Here is a 17,821-nt window from a genome sequence, read left to right as displayed (position 1 = left end):
TTTTAAAAAATTGAATTAACAACTATACATGCTAGGCCTCTCTGAACTTTAAATGCTACTATAGTCTATAAATGCTATCTAAAAATACGTCCTACAAACCTTCCTTTTCCTGAGCAGCATGCAGCTTAATATTGAGAGGTATTTATACATCATCCTATTGCTTGCTAGTAAGAGTAATCAAAAAAAAAAAAAAAAACAACACAGTAATGGAACTGAATTGATAGAATTTTCTCTTAGTTGGCCGATACCTGCTTAGAAGTTCATTAATACTGGCTTAAAGACATTGAACAGAAGTTAGAAAGTTATAAAGTGTTTACTTTCATTTACAACTTGATTACAAGATTATAAAACTTTTAATCTATAAACTTCCTAATTTGCAATATAAAGTAGAAACTCATGAAAAATATCATTATTAAAGATTTGGATAAAGTTCAAATGTCTTTAAAGAAATAGTTAAAAGCCAAGTAATCATGAAAATACAAGTCAGGTCACCTTCATTAGTGCATGAAGGTCTGTGTTCAGACTGCAATTTAGACTTCTTAGCCATTCATCTCTTCATTTTTAAAAATTCTATTCAGTAAAAATATTTTATAAAGATTCTTATTTCCAAAATGCTGAGTTGAAAAGGTTAACAACTCTTCAACTGAATACAGAACTATTTTTCTTCACAGATGCGTCCCTCTAGCTGCCTTCCTTTTCGCCTGAAGTTGATGAACTGTGCCTCCTAGTGACCAATTTGTATAACACAGCTTAGAGCAACTGAGAATTGAGAAGTGTTCAAAACACGGCTATTACAACCCGTTTACAGATCAAACACTGTCAATCAGCTGTCTCTGTCCTTTCTATTGTGCCAACAGCCTAACTTTAGGTTCTCATTTCTCTCATTCGTGCTCTTGTAACAGCCCAACCACTTGAATCCACACTAATACACTGCACTGCTACCACTTCCATTCCTAAATTATGACAGAAAATTTTCGGTTTCCTCCTATTCACATAAGAGAACATCTCAACTCCTTACTCTAGCATGAAAAGCCCTCCACAGAAATGTAAAGCCCTACCTGCCCTTGCAATTTAGACGCTCCTTCCACTCAACCCTAAGTGAGCTCGTCACTTATCTACTTTGTGCTGTTTTTGCTTTTCCTAAACCTCAGTAACATTTGAGCAGGCAACACTGCACTGATACTCTGACTTCCAGGCCTTCAGGGATGGCAGTAGAGAAACACCAGGTACTTCAGTGACTGACAGTGGAAGCACTGGTAAACTCCTTTGCAGGTTTACTTTGAGCACTGCCCTGGCCGATTAGCATCCAAGCCTCTGCCTTCCAGTAAGAGCCCATAAACACCTAATATCCTAAATCTACTTCTACTCAAACTAGGTAAATGCTCCTGTTGCTTGCAACTCAAGAATCTGACGGATAGCCAGTGGGCAAATCTCTCCTTTTAAGGGACTAGAATACATGGGGAAACTCCCTCTTTTGCAGTCTTCTTTTACAACATAGCACACAGTCTGAGAACAGACTTCAGTTTGATCATTGACACCTGTAAAAAAATGAATAAATCAGTAAATAAGCAAAGGCCTTTTTTAGGTGGTAGAGGAGGAAAAGTAAAAGCAGTGAGTATAGAGAATTCCTTCCAAAAATTCAAGGATACAGGAAAACAGGTGGTATGATAAACTTGCTTGGGTGCTGCTGTAAATGGCAAGGTTACTTAAGAAGAGGAACTCAGGTTTCAAAGACCAAGATTGCAGGGTGGAGGGTGCATCACAGATGACAGCTGACAGAGAACCAAGGAATAAAAGAGATGGAATAAAAGAATTCTGTAGGGTGGCCAGGCCCAGAAAGATGGAGGAACACTTCTTACCAAAGATAGAACCCAGGAAACCTTTTTATGGCAAGCTTCCACACTGCCACTAAACCTATCAGGAAAAGCAAGGCCCCAGGTTAGAGGCAACAAAATCGCCACACAACTCATGACTACAAACTATTCAACAATCGGCACCCTTTAACAGATCAGAAACTGGAACATTTAGCAGTTCTTGCTTCTAATGAGATTCTATTTACACTTTTGCTTAAGTCATTGTCTCAACTTCACTTGTGTATGCAGGGGCTCTGGGAAAGATTATCATGTAAGGAAAAGCGAAAAACCCGGAAGATGGATAAGACTCCAATCAGAATTCATCTTCAGGTTGTATTCCTAAATCACCTTTCTGGAACTGGTTTACTTATTTCTGAAATGCAGCTGTTTGCCTCCCGTTTTCCAGGATATCCTAAACCCTTTTCTAAACCTGAAGTTCTTCAGCATGCATGGCTGATGTGGCTGTGATCCCAGCCTTTGTTCTACCCAGGGTCTACTATGTTAAGCAGCCCCACTTTTGTGCTGAAAGCACAAATCGTAAGCCCATCTCTAAAGATGGTTGGATGCCAGGAGTCTTTTGCGTCCTTCAGCCCCACCTGCTGCCTAAAACCTGCAAAGAATGGGTAAGAGTGGCAGCAGCCATTTCAGACAATAAAGCAACTTTAAAGGTGGAAGCCATATGTCAAGGAAAACAAAGCAGAGGATGAAGCTCTCAGAGCAGGTGCGAGCACTGACAGAGGCCAAAACAGCTGACACCAAACACCTGACTCCAACAAAGATCAGCTGGGCAGCCCTGTTATTTACCTTTTACCCTTACATGACGAGAGGGAATAATTACCATTTTCAAACAAGTATTAAGATTAAATAAAACATTATTTCTATTACCTTAAATGGCTGAATACACATTTGGGTGTTTTTCTTTAATGCTGATTAAGATTTATAATGCAAAGTCCCACCTAGTCTGAAATACAAACAGTACAGCAATGAAGCTTTCTTCTGAACCCCAAACTATGTAATACACCCAACCTTTGAAAAGAAATATGTACTTAATGGTCATCGTATACTTACCATTTAAGGCTCTTTTACTAATCAAGCCTGACATTTTAACGACCAGAGTGAGCCAATTAGGTGTACATTTGGTAATCTCAATTGTCCAGACAAATTCAAATGGTAAGATTCCAGTATGATAAAGTAAAACATTCTTTCTCCATAAACAGGCATACAATATATAATTTAACCTTTCCTGATGTTTCATTTTGGGAAACTACTGTAGCCTTTGTTTTATCAATACTATTATAGCTAACTGTATTTTCCAAAGACAAACTGTGGCCACTACAAGATTCCAGTTCCTCTCACCTTCCCCAAACTTTATCATTCCTCCAGCAAGATGCAGAGTCCTCTCCCATTAAACCCTGGTGGCTTTGACTATAACCAACAGAGTACAGAAGTGATGACTTCCCAGGGTAGGATAAAACTTTGCCTAATTCTTGGAACCCAGCCACCATGCTGTGAAACAAAGTCTAGGTGGAGCTCTAGCCACAGCCCAGCTGAAGTCTCATCCAGCACTGACCACCTGTGCGTGAAGAGCCTTCAGATGATTCTAGGCCCCATCCTTCAAAGCTGCCCCGATGATGCTCAGTAGAGCAGAAATGAACTACCCAAGCACAGTCGGCAAAAATAAATCTTGTTGATGCTTTAAGTGTGGGGAGTGGCTTTTTTATGCAATATTAGGTAACTGCAACAATTGATTCAACTCTCCACATTCTCATAGCCCCACTGAGTTCACAGAACAATATACACGGTCCAGTTTTGTGGTTTTATTGGTTTTCCCAAAATAAGCAACTCAGTATGCAGAAATGTGACAACTACAAAGGAACTTGGAGCATCCTGGTTGACTTAGGAGATTGAAATAATGAGAATCAGTCACTTGTTACATGGCCCCATACAGTATTATGGCTGGTAAATTGGAAGGAGTCCAGATAAACCCTACTCCATCTACGCATTGGCTGTATAAAAATTTCCTGTATAGCTACCATCTTCCTGGCTCCACACTGGAAATCAGAGAATCCAGCAGTGAACGAGCATTCCTAGAGTCCTTCTTGAACTGGCAATACCAGTTCAGAACTAAGGAACCAAAAAAAAGTACGTGTTAATTCAATGAAAAAGAGACTTGAGCTAATAAGGTATGTGCACAAAAGACCCAGGAGAAGGAAGTGAAAGAAAAGACAGCCAAGCATAACTGAAACAGTACAAATGTAGGTTAAACAGGGCAGGTTGTAGATGTGCAAGTTGCTCTAAAGGTTCTGGGTCCACTCACCAAGCCAACTCAACAGCAAAAGGACAACTAGCCTAATCCAGGTCTAAACCCACATCTGGCCTGAAGACTGACACGTCTCACTGTCCACCCCTAGACGGTCCACCCACAATGTCCAGGGATCCAGGTTAATAAATGTTTGGGATGGAAAGGGATGGGCTAAGTAATGACAACTTGGAAGTTTTGGAGCATGAGGTATCTAAATACAGTCAAACGTCATTTAGTTTTTCCCTAGATGATTTCTGGACTTCACAAAAGGAAATAAGTAAGCATTTTTAAAAAATGAAATCAGATTTTAAAGACTGATTTTAGGTAAGGGGGATCAATTATTCTTTTCTTCTATTTTTATCTCTTTATAAAAAACATCAAAAACCTTCAAAATGGGGGCATAGGTTTATATTTATTATCCAGTTTTAGTTTCAGGGTTCTTTTGTACACCAAGTAGGGACACCTTAGCCAGGAGCCATTTTGCCTTTAGAATCAACAACAAAAACAGAACAAAAAACCCCCAACTAATTCTGAAATTAACTGCCAGAATCTATTATAAAAGGTGATCCCAACCACAAATTCCAGGTTTTCTTATGTTTAGGAAGCATGTTTACTAATTGCTCATTATATATATCAGGTTCTAAGTACTCCTCAACTACTTCAAGAACTAATGTGTTCTCTCATCAGTGCCCACTACCATCTTTCACAAGACATCAAAATAATGAAGCTAAAAGAACAAGTGGTAGATTAACTCCAAAGCTTATATTTAACCATTCTACTATCCAATGTATCAACTATTTTATTCCCATATTCATTAAAAACAGATGGTAAGGGTCGTTTGTCTAGGGCTGCCAAAGTTTCAGTCTAAAATCTTTTCCACTTTTATTCATGGTTTCTTATTCCTATAGCGCAACCTCACCTACAATTCTCAGTTGGATCAGCTACTACTAACCCCACCTGTTTGAAGGTAGTTACAAATATGTACTGGGGTAAGGCTGGAAAAAAAATCCTATTGTGTTGGATTAACTCTGAAATATTCAGTGTGTACTCAGTTTTTAATATATTTCCTAAGTCTGTCACCTGAAAAGACCTAGAAATAATAACATCCCAAGAACAAGCAAACCCATCACCCAGACTTGATTTCTAAGTACCACTGCCCATTAAAGGGAACCAGGGATCCTTGGGGAAATAGCCAGTTTCAGAGCTGGTACAAAAAAGCCTAAGATGATCCCAGAAAATCTTTCTGAGCTATAAAGTATGCAAGAGCTCAAATGATGCAGGACACACCAAAAGCACACAGGAACCAATTGTAAAAGGATACCATTGATCAAATCTGAGATGACTGAAGCATCAAAATGAACTATGATTACACAGTAAAACTTCCTGACTTTGATTAATCATACTGTGATTCTGTAAGAATGTCTTCCTAATGAAAAAATACAGCATTTAGAGGCTAAAAGGGCACAATGTCTCCAACTCTGTCAAGTACTATAGAAAAAAGATATATGCATGAATATAGAATCATGTAGCAAAAACAATAAATGGTGATTTTGAGCAAAGGATGTACAGGAATTCTTTCAACTATTGTAATTTTAGAGTTAGAGAAAAGTTGCAATATCCATAAGGGCTTCCTTGCAAAAAGCAATCTGGAATTTAAGAGGATTCATTGCAGATAACCTTGAATCTATTATTTAAAAAACAAAAAAACCCAAAAACCTTCATCCCTGACTTTGACATTCTACCCTACTTTTAGACCCAGCCTCTAACCAGCCCCAATGTTCTTACCTACGAATGGTTGCCTCTTAGTCTTAATCATGTCTTACTTTAAAGTTATCTTCATGGAAAGGTCATCATCACTTGAAAACCCCTTTGAAAGGACTTCTACAGCTAAGCCTTCCATGGCTTCGCCCCTTATGTCATCCATTCTTTCACTGCCTTGAAAGTGCCATGGATTGTCCTACTTCAGGACCCTCATGGTGTGTCTCCTCTAAAACCTTCACCTGAACTGCTCTCTGCTCGGAGGCTCCATCCTCGCTACACAAACTCCTACTCATACGTGAATTCCCAGCTAAAAGCTCTTACATAAGATTTGAGTATTCTGGCAGAAACTTTTACCACTCCATGAAAATTTCCGAGCAACAACTGCTTAACTTCATTACGAAAGAAAAATGAATATTAATACTATGAAATCTGTCCACTTCTGGCACTCGCATTTTTCAACACATCCCCCAGTTCCTTATTTTCAAACGTAAAATACATGAAGACCTAGCCTTTCTGAAGAACCGACAAGACAGCAGAAGTGGAAAGCAGCAGACCTTCCACGAGTTCACCTACTGTGGCCTGGACCTCGACCGACCGCTGGACATATCCTAGGAGCAGCTAAGGCAGCTTCATGGCGCGCGAGGCAGTGTCGGCGGCCGCATCGCCGCCTGCGGAGGAAACAGCAATGGCTGCCGAAGCGCCTGCGCAAGGTCAAGTAAGCGGCACCGCCCAAGGAGAAGCCCGAGGTGGTCAACGCACCTGCGCAATGTGATCATCCAGCCCAACGTGACGGGCAGCATGGTGGGCGTCTACAATGGCAAGACCTTCAACCAGGTGGAAATCAAGCCTGCGATGATTGGGCACTACCGAGGCGAGTTCTCAATCACCTAAGAGCCAGCCCGTGCAGCACGGGGCCACCCACCCCTCCCGCTCCATCCGCCTCAAATAGCCTGCCGGCCAATGAAGACACAGACTTCTCTTTAAAAACAAAAAGCACCCACACAGATGAAGAACTAAAAAGTACTGCTTTTAACTAACACATCCCCGAGTTTCAGAATAATAAAACTCAAAATAAGAGATCTACAAAAGCTATAAACTCTCAACACGAAAAGTAAGCAATTTGATTAACTTGTTTCCTGCTGGCAATTCATTATTTCTAAATTGTTGTGCTCCGTTTCTCGTTTACTTTACACTTAGTCAATACCTCAATTTTTTAAAAAACTGAAAAAGTATGGTATATAATGTCAAATGGAAGAAACACAAGATAGCACGTATATTGTATTTTTTGAAAATAAAATTAACTGAATACAATTTAAGTTTTCTAATAAACATTTATCCTTAAATAATTCTACACTCCAACAAAGATGTTCCCATTTCTCTGAAGTAATCCTTAATTAATCCAAAAACTTGGCTTTTTCCAAGTTATAATTTTAGCATCTGGATTTTTAAACCAGTATACAAAAATCACCACTATATAAGTTAATCTCAGTTAATTTCACCATTATCATTTACATTTATTTTTCAGCTATTAACAACTTAGTGCTTTAAGTAGCAAACTACCTAAATTATAAACACGGATTTTCAAAACAAAATCCAGTTCACAATTACCAAGTATATATACAGTGCAGAAGATTAAAATCTATGTTAGCATCTGATTTCTCTTTCCTAAGGTTCCTATAAAGAATGTATGCTTCTTCAAAACTATCCATTAATTCTGTACATTTAAATAACATTTGGCTTGACTTAAATAGTCAAAAATATAAAGGCTAAAATTTTTATAAGACTAACTCATAAAAAAGGACTCAAATTCTAAACCAAGCCCTAAAACCAAGCAAAGAATATTTGAATATTAAACAGTTTAATATTTCTGCATGGTACAATAAGGTTTTTACAATGATTCAGTTTTATTTTTATTTTCAATGATGGGAATGGCCTACAACTCAGATAACCCACAAATTCACTGTCTTACAAGCAGCAGAAATATACAGTTAATTCAGTTATCTTAAGGGCCTTATCAAATACACCAATGAATACCATTAACCCGTTCACAGAATAATTAAAATGTTTCTATCAAAGCTAATGTGTCCTTTTAAGGTTTACGTGTTGTTATTAAATGTGTTAAAAAGGAAACAGAGGTAGAATCCCACGTTTTAAAGCACTACTCTGTAAGCCAATTCCACACAATTAAGACATTTTTATGTCACATAAATACTAATACAGCTTCAGTGAACTAGATAAAATAACGTTCAGAGATCCATGTTAATCTAAAAACCAATCAATTTATGGAACTGTTGTTCTCTGCTTATAACCATATTTGAATAAAAAAAAAATTTAAGCATTACTTTACAGGTGATCATATGGGATTTTACCATTTCTAGAGAGAAATAGAGAATTTCTTGGTAGTCACTGCCTGGGCTAGAGAATACTATAAACTGAAAATGTTAAGACAAAATTCGAAGGGCCTCAAAAACATCTATAGTTAACTCAGAGTATAATCTGTAGAACTAGGGAATTCCTTTGTCTAGTCTTCCAATAACAAACATGATTTAGCAGAGCTTGGGAGGTCGCTCTTAAAATGACACATTTTACAGGCCATCATGGCCTAAGCATTGAATAGCCTACTCAAAACATCTCTACTCTCCACTCTTTCAAAAAAAAAAAAGTATATACTCATTCTTTTTTAAAAACCACCCAAAATATCACCAGTACATTTTATAAAATTAAATGCAGTTTTATTAAGGATTTCAAATTACATACGTCAAATTTCTAGAATGGAATAGAACCATTTTGAAACTGGAAAGATGGCATAGATGAACACTGATATCCCTTGAAACTCCAACTTTATTTAAAAAAACAATTCCTCTGCAAACCATATTCCCCCTTATATAACAAGATGAAATAGTATCTACCTCTTCACTTTGGCAACAGCTATTTCCTAAAGGAATAAAAAAAAAATAGTGATTTTGCTACTTCTTTAAGTTCATTAAAAATGGGATTCTATCTTTAGATTAAAAATTTTAAGTTCAGAAAAAGCTGTGTTCAGGTGAGCTATGGGTACAAAAGAAAAAAAAAGTCACAGAATGTCTAATCAAAACAACCAAAATCATTTTGAAAATAAAGAGGAAAAACAGGTGTTTTCATGGCATTTTCCCCTTTCCCCCCCATAAGCTACTGCAATTGGTTAAGGATTTCCAGTAGTTAATAATATAGAAGGAACTCTAAGGCCTTCCTATAATTACAACCCAATTAGTCCATCCTCACTGTCAAAGCTTTAAAGTTCATCCGCAAAAGTAACAGTAATTAGCCTGAGGTATTTTAAACGTGGCTCTATAGTCTCTAATTTAATGGCATTTCCCCCCCTCTAAAAATGGTCTTATTTCTACTTTAGTCCCATGATATCTGCAGTATTTACTACAATATGGTCATAATTAAAAGAGCTGGAAAAAAAATTCTTGGACCTTTTCAAACAGTTGCTCATCCATCCACTTCTATTAAAATAGGAGCCACACAAAGATCTGCAAGGGTTGCCTGACCGGATCCAGAATAAAGGTCCTTAATCTTTGTTTTCCAGTTTAACTATCAGACCTTGGTATAAATAAAATGCTGAATATCACATACTTGTGGTACAAATAGGTCCAAACTTTTGAGCTTTTGATGAGACTGAGAAACATTTCATAAAATTTAACTTAATATGCCTTAACACATCTGTGAGGTAGTTAAGTAAACAGTACTACCCATTTTAATAGATAGTAAAACAAAAGGCGTGGGTAAATGACACACTCATACTTTAAGGAATAAGAATTGGAATTAACTGTAGAGGCTTGGGGCCTTTTGTCTAGTTCTGACCAAAGGAAATAAAATTTACCCTTTTAATCTTTCTATTAAAAACATTAAATCATTTAAGATTTTGTTTTCTTTTTTAATACTCTCTCATTAGTAGATGTAGTACCTCTTCCAAAGTTGGCACCCTTTTCAATAATGCAGTAAACTGGGTACATAATTTAAGCTAGGCCTCTGCTTCTACCTGAATTAGTACAAAATTAAGACATTATCTCTGGAGAACTAAAATTATATTTGACATTTTTATTTTAGGCTGCAAAAACAAAAACGAGCAAACAAACAACAAAAAACTTGAAATAGGCTTGTCAAATGATGTAAATTCATCCTTTCCAGGGAAGCAGAAGGTAGACCCTACCACAAAGAAAAGATGCTTAGTTAATGGAGGTTAAATTTTAAAAGTACAGTTAAAATAAAAATAATGAGACTTAACTTCTGAAAATACTAGGTTTTATTCACCTCCCTGTGGTAACCAATAACCATACTATTAGTTAATAAGATTTCTTTATAGTAACTGTCACCTGAAATACAAAAATCCATTAACAATCTAAGTTATCAGGTGTGGTCTTACTGGAAATTCTTAACCATATACTTGTCTTGACAAGTATTGTTTTTTAAATGATGAATTGTCTTAGTATAAGTCACCGTATTTCTGTAACAAAGTAATGAAAGGCACAGCTAGTGCAAGCGAACTTAAACCCATTCAACTACCCGCTGAAAAAATACTTTGGTTCTTCAGGAAAAAAATTAGCAAGACAAAAAATCTGGTTCATTTCACAGTTCTGTTCATTTTCATAACTGTAATCTAGTAGTTACAAGATAAAAATACTCCAGGAAGAACCAAATATGTAGCAATGAACAAACATGCGTGAGAGAATTTGTGCATTCAATGTATCTGGCAGAAAAACTAGTTAAAATGCTAAGTAGAACAAATTTGGTCTTTAAAATATCAGTTCCTTTCCTTTAAAAAAAAACTTGAGTCTACCAAGAAAATACAAAAACATAAGGCTGTAAGTAAATAATAGTTGTGTTTAGGCTATTACAGTGCAGGTTATCCTCAAGGCCACATACATCCTGCTTCACTGCTGCTTGCACTCTGCTGGGTTTTGATCCTTCTGTTAAAGGAAAACAACAAGTCAATCTATCTTTTTCTACCTGCTTCAATTTATTTTTCAATAGTAGTTAACTATCTTAATTATCACATTATCTCACTGTTCTGTCAAAATTTCTGCCAAATTTAAAAAACTAAATGATGGCAAATTATTTATTCAAATATTACCAAGTCACAAAAATGCTAAAAAATAAAAGCCCCAATTTTACATTGTAGAATGAACTCCATAAAGTGAAAACATTAAGCTATCATCTTAAAATAGCCAAGCAATTTGTTAAGTCATATTACCAATTATTTTTGCCTTTTAATAGATCAGTTATTCTAAAATACTAATTCCATTCATATTTAGCTGTTAACCCCAATTCATGCCTGTTAGAATATTTGATTTTTTTTTAACTACCCTCTGTTACCTGCTCACTAGGTTAAAGTATCTTCTGGATATTTTTACAGCACAAGCAAATGAATAAATACATTAAAGAGAAACCAGAAGTTCCAAATGAATTCTGATAACATACTTAGCATTCTGTGGGAGATAAAGTCCACATGACAACTTCCCAGGAATAAGAAACTGGGACTCTCAAATATGGAGCAAAGAGATGACTGGGAGAACCTAGGAGTATTGCTCCCCTATTCCTGTGCACTCCTGCATTCAGATGATTTAAAAACTGACCTATGTTTATTATAAGCTTTCCTTTGGGGAGAAAACAACCTAAAGAACACAAGCAATAAGTAATTTTAAGTGCTTCTAAAAAAAACATTTAAAAAAAATGCCCAAGATAATGTGCCATTAAAATAGAACCTAGGGTTATTTCGCCTGAAACTAGGAAAAATAAAGGTCAGAACCAAAAATAAACGTTTCTTAGGAAAGGTGCATTGAAATTACATGTACTATTGAAATGCCAGTAAGGAGAGATTTATTAAAGACTTTAATAGACTAAAATAAACTTTACATTAAGAAACACTAACTCATATTTAACCTGCCTTAAATTTAACAGAAAGCAGCACTAATTTTGCTCACCTTTGGGTCATAGTCTGGATCATTTTCCTCATCTCCTTCTTCTTCCCCTTCCTATATTAAAGTTCAAAATGCATCCATGAAGTAGGTACATAATAGGAAGAAACGGCTCATAATGTAGGGAGAATTTAATACAAGTTACTCTATAAGTCAACAGATTTTCATGATTACAGAGTTTGGTGACAATGCAATTTAATTTGAAAGCTTCTAATATGAAAGATTTCCCAACACAACTTGAGACATCCAGACAGGTTTTATTGAAAAGATTTACTGCAGCCAACGTTGAAAAAGTTTACTGCAGCTTTTGACTTCTTCAAAGAGCTGATAACCCTGCAGCAGAACAGAATTATTTGAAATAAAAAAAATGTTCTGAGTTTTGCAATTTATTTATTGAAACCTCATACATACATTGTTTGGCTGTAGAATTCTAAAACCATATTTTTTTCCAAAAACTTTTTTATCCCATATCACAGAGTAATGATTTATAGCAAAGGAATACATAAGTCACTCAATTTGCTTCTCAATGTGTTAAACAGAATTATTTGCTCATTTGGTAAACATTACCTCATCCGCTTCTTCACCTTCTTCATCATACTAAAAAAGGGAAAAAAGGAGACATTTGAATGACACTAACAGACATCTGAAAGTAGCATTTAGTTAATATCCACCATTGTATCCCCTAATATCTAAAGAGAGGAAAAAATACATTCCCTATAGTGACTGATTATAAATTAAAACAAGGACAATAGCTTCAGGAATCACCCAGCTCAGTGCCATTATCTAAACCTGACACTTTAAAAAATTAAAATAAAGAACACAGTACAATCATGGATGAAGTATGATCAGATAACTATGACTGTAAATATTACTTGCCTGTACAAAAAGGACCTAAAGGCTATGTGAATGATTGCCATTTAACAAGAAAGATATACAAAATATTTGAGAGCAGCCTAATTTTACCTTAATCGTTACTTAATATTCCTATGGATAAAAATTCCATGCTTCCTAATAAAGATTTTTATCAGTAGTAGAAAATGTACAAGGTTACGTTTTGTTTGGTCAAAGATGTGTAATGGATTTACAACACTAACTCAACATAGTAAAGTTTTACTACTTCAGAGAAAGTAGCCTTCCTAATAGCAGGAAAATAAAAACTACAATAAATGAACCCAAAGATCCTAAAAGGACCTACTTAATTCAAGGAGGTTATCTAAAAGGACATAAGTAATCAGCCTAATTTTGAATTATTCTGTCTTGCTTTTTAACAATTGCATCTATTCATTAAACCTCTCACCGATTCTGACTATCACACCCTCACCAAACGATTTCACTGCTGGATTCAAATTCACTCACATCATCATCATCATCTTCAATAGCTTCTCCAGTAAAGTATAACACTGATCTTGGGATTATGCGCTCACGTAAAAAGTGACCAATTTCAAAGTCCGCAGCAAGGATAGCTTCAGCATCATCATCCTGTTAAAGAAAAATAAAAGCACAGAATTTAATAACTTATTTAATTTGGCATATGCGAGACTTGGATTTAAATCATATGCAGAAACTCTCAACTTCACTTTTAACTTTAAACTTTTAAAATTATCTTACATGTGCATGATCAAACAGTCTCTACATATGCCCTAGGTTTACAGGTTTTTAATAAAAATAAGTTTAATAAAAATAAGCAGGCCAGTATACATACTGGTTATCGCTTAAGTTTTCTCTAGCTTAAAAGTTACAAAAGCAACTTTGCTATATGACTACAACTTTCTTTTTAAAATATTAATTACTGAAAACACCAACCGGAATAACAGCAAGAAAGAATCTCAGGCTTTTCCAAATAACATTATGTATATGGCACATAAGACCAGAGAAGATCATTTCACACTTCCTAAAAGACAGCATCCAAGCGTCTGTGTAATGCCAAGTGAGATACTGTCCTACTTGATAAAGACTAAGTCAATCTAGGATTTCTACTTAATGGCAAAGTACAGCACAGAAATGCTGTTGATATTATTCAAAATTAAAATCATTCCATGATACTAAAGTTCTAGTTCTGTGATACTAAACACTGAGTTAACTATTCTGTGAATTCCTGAATGTTTATTTTGATTCATCAACATAATCCACTCTAACAACAACAACAATAAAACACCAAAGGGTCGTGGGGGAAGACTTTGAAGGAAAGAATTCTAATCACAGGCAGAGGTGTTCTATCCATAACTCAAGATTGTGTTGGTACCATCAATATTTCGCAACAGACTTAAGCCAAATTCAAAACTGAACTAGCCTACCTTGCCTGTGTAGATTTCTTTAAGGCTGTTCCTCATTCCTGGCTGTGTGCTAGGCACATTTCACAGTTTTCGGCTATATGACCACATATATAAAACCAAATTTCCATCGGAATAATAACCACACAAAGAACTCTAAGTACAATCTGGTTAGTGTTTAGTAAATAGTATAAATGATTTAATACATTCTATTTTCAATAAGGAAGAAAACTAGTCTTGAAAACTTGAATCCCTCACAGCAGTATTTGCAAGTTTCAGAAGAAAGGACTCTCTTTAGCCTTTCACCATTTCTCAGTAGAAGCACCAAAAGCTATTTTTTTTTTTTTTTTTTTGCGGTACGCGGGCCTCTCACTGCTGTGGCCTCTCCCGTTGCAGAGCACAGGCTCTGGACGTGCAGGCTCAGCGGCCATGGCTCAGAGGCCCAGCCGCTCCGCGGCATGTGGGATCCTCCCGGACCGGGACACGAACCCGTGTCCCCTGCATCGGCAGGCAGACTGTCAACCACTGCGCCACCAGGGAAGCCTCAAAAGCATTTTAAATGGAGTAATTTTTCACATGCGTAAAGGTCTTCCTCTATGCATTGCAAGCCTCAGAACAAAATACTAGTAGCAACTATTCTACTCCCTACATTTAAGAACCAGTCCTTTAATTTCATATTTAGTAAACAATTCAACAAATAAATAACAATTCAGCTTACCAGATCTCCACTCTCAGGAACTGCAAAATTGAGAAAAGAAATTCAAATGAATAAAAAGTAAACAAAGCTTACAATAAAACAACCATAAATACCCAAAGTAAAACACTATTTACCTTCAGGAGGGGCAAAAAAATTAAAGAAAGAGTCATTAGAAACTGTTTTGGTCACAGTACGAACTGTCCCACGTCCCTTGTGTTTCTGCTTCTTCTTAATGGTTTTCAAAGTGACATTCTTCCCTTTTTTCCAATCTATCTGGCACCTTCCAAAACAAAGGGGAGAGATGGTCTATCACAATTAACACATTACTTTCAATTGCTAGGAAAGCTGAGATTTTTCTAATTAAATTTCTATTTAATTTCAAATTTAGAGGGGAAATTTGTGCAGCTTTTTGTAGCAGTACAAAGAGAAAATTTTTATTTCTAAACAAACTTTTTCAATAAATATATTTACAATTACCACAAACTCACAATAAATTTAAATGTACACTCCTTTGGAAAAATATCTGTAATGGTCTATGGAGAATTCTAGGAAAATGAATAAGCCCTTCTCAGCAAACGTTTTACTGAAATGTTTGAAGATAAAAATGTATGTATGTACTAAGCAGACACACTAGAAGATACCAAATATCACAAATCATAAGTGAAGTAAAAACAGATATAACACTCTGTTAAAGTAATAAAATTAAACTTACCCTGTACAACCCATAATTTCTGGTCCATCAAAAGAAAAAGGATCAGAATCATCTGGTTCTGACCTCATCCTATATGTCTTTGTCAATACTTCATTTGTGAAATATTCATTGGGTTCAAAGTGAAATTCTAAGACAAAACTCTTAAAAAAAAAAAAAGAAAGGAAAAAAAAAGAAAAATCATAAAAAGTAATTAAATTCCTACATGATAAATTTCAATGCTTCAGTAAATAAAGCTTAATCTATGATTTTTATAAACATATAAAATCTTAAGTGACAAAGTCCTACTCTGGGAAAGAAAGGGTCAGATAAATCCCGAAGTATCTTAAAAGCAAAATGTGGCACAAAATAAACTGATAAAACTTAGTTCAGCTAACACTACTATTTAGTAACATGTTTATGACATAGGTTAGGTAGAGCTGAATAAACTGACCAACCCCCACCCCCCCCCATCTCCACAGAGAGGGCTTTAAACCTTAGACTAGAACCTAGCTTGACAGAGAAAAAGCCCAACCGTATCACATGTAATATAAGAACTAATAGCCTACAGAGCCTTTGCCCATGCTTTACATAATATTGATGGTTTTGGAGAGAAGCCGTTGGCTGATCTTTCATAATGGGTAAGTGGGAGCCCTCTAACATTTTTGTTTTATTTAATTCCCAGACACATGTCTTTTAATACAGAATAAGCATTTTCTTATTCATGTTCCTTTGCTATTATTTTTATATACATTTTAATCTAGGATCAAAAATTGACTATATTTCAAAAATAGTTTACAGAGGGAGGAAAAGGAATAAATACTGCATCACAACTGTCAACATCCAAACATTTATTTCCTACCATCAATTAAGTATCAGTTTTAATTTCTTCCCACTCCCATGTCTAACCCTTGAATGTCACCTTTCTTTAGAAAGTTCCATTTATCAACTTGTAAACAGCTAATGCTACAAAATTGAAAATATTTCAAAATTTTTACCATAGGCTGACCAGCATCTGAGAACTTCACTTTAATATCTTTCAAGTGCTTCAGAATAGGTTCATCATGTTCCTTCAAATTAAAAAAAAAATTAATTTGATAAAAATAAGAAAAAAAATTAAAATGAGTATCTGAATGGCATACTAGTGTTCTGTTATTAGACAATAAGCACTTAACTGACAGACATTTTATTGTTCAGTTTTATGTACTATTATGAACTATAAAGACTTAATTCTCCAGGTTATGCCTTATACTGAAGCTAGTTTACTTAGTTCTACTTTCTATCACCATTGGCTGAAAAAAGGTGACTAAATAGAGAACTACATCATTATACAGACTGAATGGGCTGAAAAGTTCAAAATCAAGTCTAAATAATTCATGTTTGCTTTAAAAATGTTTCCAGATCTGGACTTCCCTGGCGGTCCAGTGGCTAAGACTCTGCGCTTCCACTGGAGGGGGCACGGGTTCAATCCCTGGTTGGGGAACTAAAGATGCATATACCACAAATGTCATGTGGTGCAGCCAAAAATATTTTTTAAAAAAAGTTTCCCCAATCATTAATTGCTGCCTTTTCCAGCTGCTTGTTCCTTTTCTACTTTGCTAAAAAGTAGAAATGCAGTAAGCAGTCATTGTTCTGAGACAGTTTCTTTTTCTTGACATTAACGTCCAACAATCACAATACAAGGTAACAAGTACTACAATGCAGATGATAGCGGCTCAAGAAATGATTCAGATTAGGAGAGGCAAAGTTTCCCAGAGAAGGTGACATCTGTGTCAGTTTCCCAGGGAAAATGACAATTGTTAAAATAGGTAAATATTTTTACAGTATTCTTTTAAAATACAAATGTCCCTTGGAGTAGTTGTTTCAGACTGAAAAGGTCTCTGGGGTAGGACAACTGAAACTCCCCCATCCTACCACCACACTCCACATCTAAAAACAGAAGGCACAGGGATATATGAGAAAGCATCATACAGTGAGATAAGCAATTACCAAAGGGACTATTTCATTATCTAATTTTTGAAAACAAATTATAATTTATTTGATTACATTAATCAGAGCTGCAATTTTCCTTCTACCAATAACAGCTCTTTCAAAACAAAGCAATCATGGGAATTCCCTTGTGATCCAGTGGTTAGGACTCCTCGCTTTCACTACCAAGGGCCCGGGTTCGATCCCTGATTGGGGAACTAAGATCCCACAAGCCGCATGGCGTGGCATGGGCCCTCTCCAAAAAAAAAAAAAGAAGAAGAAAGCAATCATTCTATAAAAATCAATAATAAAGAGACTAGTC

General features: G+C 35.8%; 1 protein-coding gene across 7 annotated transcripts in view; it reads right to left on the bottom strand.

Moving 5' to 3' along the window:
* Positions 1-8,191: 8,191 nt before the first annotated feature.
* Positions 8,192-17,821, bottom strand: part of NAP1L1 (nucleosome assembly protein 1 like 1) — a 34,860-nt gene continuing 25,230 nt past the window's right edge. For 6 of the 7 annotated variants that reach the window (XM_060305589.2, XM_060305584.2, XM_060305588.2 and 3 more), the window contains 7 exons: positions 16,530-16,601; positions 15,556-15,695; positions 14,978-15,123; positions 14,865-14,884; positions 13,233-13,355; positions 12,444-12,473; positions 12,114-12,209 (listed from right to left, as the gene is read on the bottom strand). In XM_060305589.2, the coding sequence (XP_060161572.1) occupies positions 12,147-12,209; positions 12,444-12,473; positions 13,233-13,355; positions 14,865-14,884; positions 14,978-15,123; positions 15,556-15,695; positions 16,530-16,601 (594 nt within the window). In that variant the 3' untranslated portion in view covers positions 12,114-12,146. Of the gene's footprint in view, positions 10,869-11,882; positions 11,934-12,113; positions 12,210-12,443; positions 12,474-13,232; positions 13,356-14,864; positions 14,885-14,977; positions 15,124-15,555; positions 15,696-16,529; positions 16,602-17,821 lie in introns of those variants that run through there. The other variant, XM_070046392.1, reaches the window with a different exon arrangement.

The sequence above is a fragment of the Globicephala melas genome, chromosome 10 (genome assembly GCF_963455315.2).
Source record: "Globicephala melas chromosome 10, mGloMel1.2, whole genome shotgun sequence".
Taxonomy (NCBI): Eukaryota; Metazoa; Chordata; class Mammalia; order Artiodactyla; family Delphinidae; genus Globicephala; species Globicephala melas.
Note: the sequence above shows the minus strand (reverse complement) of the source record. Positions and strands in the feature narration are given on the sequence as shown.